Genomic DNA, 9,259 nt, shown 5'->3' on the forward strand with positions numbered 1-9,259 from the left:
GGGGGGTCCGGAGCCTTGTTGGTGAGGCTTACTGCTCCGGGAATTTGTGTCCGGGGTGAGAGGGATTGGCTAAAATCTTTCCTTCCCGCCTCAGCGTCCCAGAGGCGTTCAGGTCCAGGAGATACAGCAGACTGCAGCCAATCACCTTCTCAGCCGAGTGAGTGACACGCTGCAGTCTGCTCTTGTCTTCAGCCGCGTAGGCAGCAAACCCGACGGTGATGGAGCAGGTGAGGATGGACTCGATGATGGCAGCGTACGAGTGCACGGACTCAAGATTGATCCTGAAAAGCTCTATTATCTTTTATTAATTTATTATCTTTTACTATCTATTATTTAGTGTTTCAAGAACACAGACACGGACACGCAGGTGCGAGCAGTTGATACCTGATGGTAACGTCGGTCTCCAGTCCTTCTCCTCCAGCTTCCACGGCCTTCTCAAACGACATGACAGTATTTTCCGGAGCAAGCTACGCACACAAGACAAAACACACACAGTGAGAAATAATAAACACTATAACCAGGAAAACCGATGGACATCAAAACACAGAATTTAAACTTCTGTCCCGGTTCGGTTCATTCTCACCATCGGAGCTCCTCTGTGTCCTATGAGGGTCGGGGGGGGTCCCAGGGTTCCTGCCTCTTTAATGCAGGGGGAGTACATCCCCAGAGGGACCAGGTAGAGTGAGAACAGCACGGACAGGTAGAGACCTAAGGTAGCCACCTGACGCACTAAAGAACAACACAACAACACAATCACACAATCGTAACAGGATGTACATGTGGTGTAATTTCCAGTAGCAGTACAACTATTTTTGCTTTTACTGCAATAGCTATACAAAAACTTCATTTGAAATCTGTGGATCAAATCCTGTTTTATAATCAACTCTGCACAAACAAAGTCAAAAACCAACAGATACACCTCAAAGCCTCTAAATACTGAATGGCCAAATTCAGGGTTATGTGTGTTAGGTGTGCTGGAGTAATCAGGATGAGATGTAGCAGCCTAAATCTTTCTGATAGGATCAACCTTGTAGTCTGGTGCTAAACAAGCAGCCATGTGGGCAACAGGCCAAATCCACCCGAGAAAGTCTTTTATAGAACTATCTTGACCAATATTAATATAATGATATTTTCTAGATCACTGCAAACAATTGGAAACGTGGATCATGGTCCATTCATAAAATATTTTAAACTAATATATTCCAACTAATATATGTATACCTCACTCATTATACATTAAACATGTAAAATAATGCCTGTGGTTTGCCCAATCACCAGTTCTAAAAACTGGTTTCAAATGTAACTACACATCTCTACATCATTGCTAACATGAAGAGTAATTAAAAACTATTACATTATTATTGAAAGAGAATATAAAAACTAAATAGAAAAGCTACAATAGAATAGGACAGGAATGGAAATGCAAAAATGACAGTGTAGTTGAAGAAATGAACACTTAAAAAGTAGCATAAAAAGAAGTCTAGAGTCTTGATTTGAGAGAACTGAGTATTGCAGCGGACCAGCTGGTTTCTGGGAGTTTGATCCAGATTTGTGGTGCATGAAAACGTAACGCTGCGTCTCCATATTTAGTCCCGACTCCGGAGATAGAAAGTAGAGCTCTCCCAGACGACGTGAGCGGTCTGGATGATTCATAATGTAGCATTTGAGAAATGCATTTTGGCCCTAAACCAATCAAGGTGACAAGTTAAACTACTGGAGGTCAGCAGATTTTTAGGGGGTGTTTAAATCGGAACTTTTACAGACCAAGTTTAGTTCCATGTAGCTGACATATACCTTTATTATAGCATGGTTATCTGTTTATATCACTAAAACACACAGGGGGAAAGAAGAAGAAGGGCTCATTGATTGTTGAGACATTTACTGCAATAAAATAAATAAATAAATAAATAAAACATCTGTATGTCGGTGTACATAAATCATTACATGTGGTATGTCCAGTGTTTATATTCTTATTTTTTTTAAATCTTAAATAACAGGTCTATTTCCATCTTAAACCAGTTTCAATACAACTCTCTCTCTACTTCTACTTCCAGAAGAGACCCCCTGAGATGATTTAGCATCACCCTACCCTGCTTGGTGATTCAGCAGGGTAGGGTGATGCTAAATCATCGACTAAGTGGCAATCGGGAAAATCTTGACTTTTCCGAGTCGGCCGAGCCAAAGAATTCCCGCTGCCCGGCCTCCAGACGGCTGTGAGACATAAACAGCTGGCCATGGGCCCTTAAAATCGTTGTTAATGCATACTCTCCTCCCCCAAAATTCTCCAGGATTCCCACTATTAGTATAGTACATTAAAAGTCCAACGGACATTTTGTTGGGTTTCTGCAAATTCTGTAAAAAAAACAAAAAAAACAGCTCTTTTATAAAAAGCGCAATGAGATAACTGTTGTTGTGATTTAGCGCTATAAATAAAATTGAATATTTAGTCCACTTGCTCACTCTCCATATCATGTCATGGTTACCCTGCACATTCATCTCTCCCGTGAATATCCTGATGTGTGTGGCTGATGTTGTGGAGGCTAGTGGTCAGGTTTCTGTTAAGTCCTTTCCAAATGCGTAGACTCACCTGGCGTTAGAGCAGATGGAGCAATCACACATAAAGAAACATTGCATAATTTAGGTTTAAAAAAATTGATTTAGTTTGTGTTATTGATAAATGGGGAGGGTTGGGTTGGTGCCGACAGACTGTTCCCAGTTGATTTTAGTGCCCCACTCCGCCCCTGTCACCAAGACAACCGGGGACAGTACCCATGGAGACCAAAGAAAGATGCAGAGGGACATCCAGGTCAAAGTCAAATCACTGAAGAGGAACAGGCATTTAGACACAATGCAGGACAGACAGACTGACCCAAAGAAACAGAGACGATAGCAAAGGAGGTCAGAATGATGAAGAGATTAAAAAAGATGAATAAGAGAAGACAAAAAGCATCAGAGAGACAAAGAAAAGAATGAGAGTGGAACAGGAGGCATTGATTTTCTATTATGAGGAAGTGGAGACAAAGAAGGATGGCAGGGGGGTCTACATGCCAGTCTTCCAGAGACCCCAAACCCCCCTCAGTCCGTACTGTAGGTTAGCTTTACATCTGACAAAGATAAACACTCATCAGCTTTCTTACCTTTCTTGTTCATGCGAAAGAAATGCAACGCTATTGGCCAGGACAGGACCACCATCAGCAAGACAGCGGCCACATGCAGGAACGGGGCTGTGACCTAAAAGATCAAATAGCAAAATCACACGAATTACAGTACAATACAACAACAAAAAACTAAGTCTCTCCCGGTGTGTCTCTCAGGATGGACTGACCTGCAGGGAAAGAAGGAGAGTCTTCCATTCTTTGCTGCAAACGTCGGACAAGATGGCGGTGGCTGTGACGGAGAACGCCAACGCCACCACGATGCCGGTCTGATACAAACACAGGAGGAGAAAACTAAAAATATGAGACTGTATAACAAGGGGGAACACGTCAAAATGTGTGTAAGTGTTTGTGTTTATTTATGTGAGTCATTATCGTTCTTTTTTTTTTTTTTTTTCTTTTTTCCAAGTATGTTTATTGCTCAAAACCTCATAAATTATCACAGGCTATATTGGGAATAACAAAGCGTTTCAGGTTTGACTTTTTGTTTTTGTTGCTTTTTTTAACAGAACAGAAGCACATACATTCCCACCCATTCCCTCCCTCCGTCAACCTTTTAACCAGATACTGAACATGTATCTTCCATTTGTCTAACTTGCCCAAAATAAGACAAAATAAAATTAAAATAAAAAGAGGCGGGGGGGGGGTAACTACCATTGGCTCAGGATAGATAGTTTGCATAAGAAAGGAGCGGGTCCCAGGTTTTATGAAATTTCTTCAGGGATCCTCTGACAGTATGTTTGATTTCTTCTAGGTGTAAGAATGACAATACATCTTCTAACCAGGACTTTGTGCTAGGCGGCTTTGGGCTCTTCCACTGTAGCAGTATTTGACGTTTGGCTATCAGAGCGGTAAATGCAATAACATCAGCTTGGTAGCTATTAAATCTTCCTACAATAGTAGACACACCAAATATACCAATCAAGGGGCATGGGGACACAGGGATATTAAGGACTACGTTATTATTGTTCTTACCTTGTGGCTCCAGTGAAGGTACAGCCTCTGACTCTCAGAGAGAAGACACACTGCCAGCACCTGAACAATGTTAATTGTTAACTGTTAATTAACTGTTACACAAGCTGCTTCAAGTAACACTCCTACAAGGAATTTGTATCTTTGGAAACTTAATATAATTCACAAAAAGTACACTAACAAATCATGTGTACAGTGAACCGTCGCTATACAATACAGTAGTTATTTGTAAAAAATCTTTTATACAGTACTTCTATTTGTTAAACAAATGCTTGGGCCTGTAAAAAGTTTTTGTTCTTTGGTTTCAACGTATTACGGAGTATTTCATCGTATAATAATTGTAAAAAAAATAAAAATAAAGGTTACTACTTCACGGATTTCACCTATCACGGGTTCTTCTTGGAACGTAACCCCCGTGAAAAACGAGGGTTCACTGTATATTTTGAAGTTGCACCTTTATATTAATGACACTTATTGTTTTACATTTATGGCATTGTGTCCATTTTATTTTGTTTGCTTATATTTTGTGACCAGAATATTCGTGGTTTCTAATCAATTTCTGAGTGATGCTAATAAATCCTGGTTTATTTATGCTGAAGCAGCTTTAAGAAAACGTGTAGATCTTTTGTCACTGCGTACAAAATTGTCACAGTTGTTAAATGCCTCAGAGCTTTTGTCTCTGAGGAGAAAGTGAACTCTGTTGATGCAGATTACATCATATGTCGTTTATTCTGTATCATCAACCACACTGACTACACCTGCAGTAAAGCTGCAAAGAGCGTTTAACGAGACCTCTGAGATATATGTTTGCTTTTTGTTGTTGTGTTGACTCGATGTGATATTCTATCCCTGTACAAGTGCTTAATGTACACAGGTTAAAGTCACATCAGTGTTCGTACCAATAGTAAGGCGATGTATGCGAAGAGAGCAGCAGCAACAACCAGCAGGACCCGAGACCAGGGAAACCAGAAACCCAGAGTCCCAAAGTTAAACCTGAAGAGGTACAAAAACAAATACTATTACATACAGTGTGACGCATTTTGTGAATGAAGTTTAAATAATGGTTTGGTCCCTTTATATTATAAATGCATGTAGTAACTTAGCATCATCAAATTACTCATTGTCAGAAAAAATCGACATGCCAATTTTTAATGAAACTTGGTTGAGAGGTGTATCATGGGCCAACAAAGACCCCGTTATATTTTGCCGCAGATCTAAATTACGGAGCTGATACGCAAATAATTTTTAATTTTGGTAACATTGGCATTTAGCCTTGTTGAAGGACTGCCCTTCTAGTTCCTTTATGTCATAACAGACAACTAACTAATGACAACTAATCCTATCATGATGACAAGAAGTGCCCTCCAAATTAATACAAAAAAACAACCTAACCAGTGTGACACCCAGTGAGTGTGTGAGACTTACCAGTCAAAGTCGATGTAGTCGTTCTGAGCTTCACTCCAGAAATAGAGGAATAAAAAGCTCAGGAAGAAGGTGAGAATCAAGAGGCCCAAACTGCCACACTCCACCTGTAACACACACACACACACAAGTCATACAGGATGTCATGTATGGTCTTTCCAGACTACTCACTGTCACCCAAAGAGTCTCTAAATATAATTTATCAAATGTTATTTTAACTTATTTTTTCAGAAGTAAATACTTTTAGCTTAAAGTGCCCAGATTATGCTCATTTTCAGGTCCATTATTGTATTTTGTGGTTGTACTAGAATAGGTTTACATGGTTTTATTTTCAAAAAACACCATATTTTTGTTGTACTGCACATTGCTGCAGATCCAGTTTTCACCCTGTGTGTTTAGGTCTCTGTTTTATCTCCAGAGTGAGACAGCTCACTTCTATACTATCTTTGTTGGGAGTTGCACATGCTGAGTAGCTAGATAATAATAACATCAGCTAGTTAACTCTTTCTCCAGCTTTGGTCAGTCCAAGGCAGGATCAGCTGGGAGGCTTCTTCTAGACGAGGGACACTTGTTGAATGCCTGCAGAACGGGGACAGGAAGTAGTTCTTTTTGGAGATTATGGTGAACTAGTGGCTGTTGTAGCAGTGTTTTGGCATTGAGAACAAGCTAGCATGCTAGGGCTAGCATGTGCTAGGGTTAACCACCTCGTCTCGGCAAGATGTTGCCGTGCAGATTTTGAACGGCTCACGCGGAGACTGAAGGCAGAGGACATCAGAAACTATATCTCACTCAAAACAGCATGGATGGTTTTTATTCCAAGTCTGTATCCGTCTGCAAGCACCAGAGACCCAAATCCCAGAAAAAGTCATTTTCATTTTAGGGGCACTTTAAAATCTTTGTCCCGATGTTTTGAGCAAAATAAAGTTTTTCTATGTTAACAGATTTATTCTATAATTGGACTCCCTGATGCTAAATGATCCGGCAGATATAGAGGAAGTCAATCCTAATCCAGCACAGAGTGCATATGGAAGCAGTATATTTTGAGTAAATATGTGCTGATATTTTGGTTTTGAAAAAAGGCAGCTCACTGCTGGGAGTCAGCAGGCTGCACGGATGAAAACTGTCTAGGGAATCAATACTCTGCACGATCAGCAAACTACCCCAACTCAACTCACTGCTTATAGACAGTGTGTGTGTGTGTGTGTGTGTGTGTGTGTGTGTGTGGGCATGTGTGTGTGTGTGTGTGTGTGTGTATGTGTGTGTGTGTGTGAGACAGACAGGTGTGCAGGTCTGAGACTTTACATTGGTTCAGAAGCAGGTCTGTAGTTCCATTTAATGGCTCTTTTGTGTGCTTGTGTGCTTGTGTGTGTGTGTGTGTGTGTGTGCACGTACCCTGCTGCAACAGCACTCTCCTGGCTGTGCTCGGGCTCTTTGGTATCGTCTCCATTGGCAACCGTAGAGGCCGGCCAGACAGGAGACAAACGGCTGGTGTTCATACCTGGTGCAGCCAATCAGAAATGAACCAATCACTTAAACATCAGTTACCTGAGTGGACAAAATTACACAGAAAATGACTGAAAACACAGATAAAGAATGACATTTTGTCATTTGTCAACACATTTTAAAGATTTTAAAGATAAAGTTTCTGGAAAGCAACAGTAGTCTAGCTATAACTAAATAAACAGTGAAGTTTGCAGATCATACAGAACCAGGACATTATTCGGAAAGAGCTTTTGCTGCTTTTATGAGTTTTGTGAGTTCATTTTCTGATCATTTTTAAACACATTATTTAACTATATGCAGTGAAGGCAGTGGCAGAAGATCTTAAAACCTGACCAACTTATATGTAAACTACCTGCGAGGCTGGATGCCAATAACATGGAGTATGAAGTGATTATCTTCTATTTCTATTTTATGACGAATTATCACTCCACGCAACACAAGTGCTGTCTCCAAAGCAGTGTAAATGCGTATAAAAGCTGATGCCTGCTCCCATCTCCATTACATGAAGGTATACGAGTCATCAGTGACTGGTGCGGGGGGGGGGGTTGTTGTTTTGTACCGTTGCAGCAGCTGCCGCCGCACCACCTTTAGTTTCCCCAGCTTCAGTCTGGTCACGGGCTTACACTCAACCACAGCCCGGCATCCCAGAGATAAAGAGGAGGAGGAGGAGGAGGAGGAGGAGGAGGATGGAGGATGGAGGAGGAGGAGAGAGAGGATGGAAGGAGAAACAGGCAGGACTGTTGGTCACCACTCCTTGCCTGGAGAAAGAGAAGAAAGTTTGAATTAATTTAAAATGTGTTTATAGGAAATACTAGACTCAGCAGGACTCTGCGTGTGTGTAGTCCTGTTTTTTTTGGTCTGCTTAAACTACCCAGAATGCAGAAGGCATACTCTCATATAAATACACACTGACCTATATCTGATATAACTGGAAATACACAAAATCTGTGATTCTACAGAACTTGTTTGCTCAGGTGATTTACAACTGTTACACACAACCACACATACATGTCATATATGGTCAGTTTATACTAATGTGATCATCCTTCCATACGGCTCCAGTAATAGTTTATTTAGCCAATCAGTAAGAAACCTAACAGACACCAAAACAAGTCAACCAGAAAACAAACCAGTTATCCAACAAACATCATCCTGGGGCCATATGCACAAATCTGTGAGCACAAAGACAGAAATATGCATACTTATTATTTCCGTCAGATTTAAAAAGACACACATAAAACCTGATTCCATTTTTATAAATCTCAATTATTGTGGAGCTGGGTGCCCATTTGCACTCACACAGCTCTCCACAAATGGATGTAGAAACGCCTTTTAAAGTGTCGTTTGCATATCAGTCCATTTCATCACTTTTCATACCTGTGAGAGAAATACTGAAGAGAAAGTGCTGCTACTGCCAGTACCACCACAACTCTACTATGCATATAGTCTTCTGTAAACAACCCAAATGTTCATTCATTTTGAATGAATAGTCTGCGCTATCGGCGCTACCGTTGTTGCGGGTGGGTGCGCCGGTAGTTATAAAAACAATTATTAGACTATGAAATACGCCAATTCTGATATGTTCATATAGCCTGCTCCAAACAGACAGGGCAACCTAATGCAAACTTTGCATTCAACTTTTTCCCGTTGTGTATTTTTGTAAAATGCTGCCACACTGGCGATGTCTTTGACATGGTCGAGGAGGACTGACTGGAAATTAAACACTCACGATTAAATATTTATTCATCAAACCACTGAAACAAGGCTTTCTAGTTCTTTCTTCAATCTGTCCCCAGTGGGTCGGGCTAATCCAAAAACAGAGAAAACAGGGGGGTGTTCTGAAGACAGACTGTTACCTGTGAAACAGCAGGGATGCTCTGAAAACACCCCCATTGGCAATTAGTGTTTTCCACCCATAGACTAACGGTCTATGTTTCCACCTGATGAAATAACACGGCAAAAAAATCGACCAATCGGGATTTTGGAAGTAAGGAACCATTCAGGCCGGGTTAATCGCGACTTTAAGTCAGTCTGAAAAGATTATCTGTCAGCATTTTGGTTTTTCTGAGATGTTGAAGCATATTTAAACATATCTGTGGTCAAGCTCAGTGCCTCGCTGTATTGTATTAACTCTGAAACTCTCTCTTGGAGTCCCTCACATTTTGCGGCTAGTCCATGCGTGATGGTGTGTCGTGCTGGCGCTGTAT

General features: G+C 41.0%; 1 protein-coding gene across 1 annotated transcript in view; it reads right to left on the bottom strand.

The window, feature by feature from the left end:
- The window catches only part of gdpd4a (glycerophosphodiester phosphodiesterase domain containing 4a), a gene marked incomplete at its 5' end in the record, with an annotated part of 23,607 nt that extends 15,814 nt beyond the window's left edge, over window positions 1–7,793 (bottom strand). The window contains 9 exons of the mRNA XM_034867804.1: window positions 385–467; window positions 584–729; window positions 3,138–3,231; window positions 3,326–3,424; window positions 4,131–4,190; window positions 5,027–5,120; window positions 5,553–5,656; window positions 6,942–7,047; window positions 7,612–7,793. Of these exons, the coding sequence (XP_034723695.1) occupies window positions 385–467; window positions 584–729; window positions 3,138–3,231; window positions 3,326–3,424; window positions 4,131–4,190; window positions 5,027–5,120; window positions 5,553–5,656; window positions 6,942–7,047; window positions 7,612–7,793 (968 nt within the window). The remainder of the gene's footprint in view (window positions 1–384; window positions 468–583; window positions 730–3,137; window positions 3,232–3,325; window positions 3,425–4,130; window positions 4,191–5,026; window positions 5,121–5,552; window positions 5,657–6,941; window positions 7,048–7,611) is intronic.
- Window positions 7,794–9,259: the final 1,466 nt, after the last annotated feature.

Source organism: Etheostoma cragini, chromosome 3 (genome assembly GCF_013103735.1).
Source record: "Etheostoma cragini isolate CJK2018 chromosome 3, CSU_Ecrag_1.0, whole genome shotgun sequence".
Classification (NCBI taxonomy): domain Eukaryota; kingdom Metazoa; phylum Chordata; class Actinopteri; order Perciformes; family Percidae; genus Etheostoma; species Etheostoma cragini.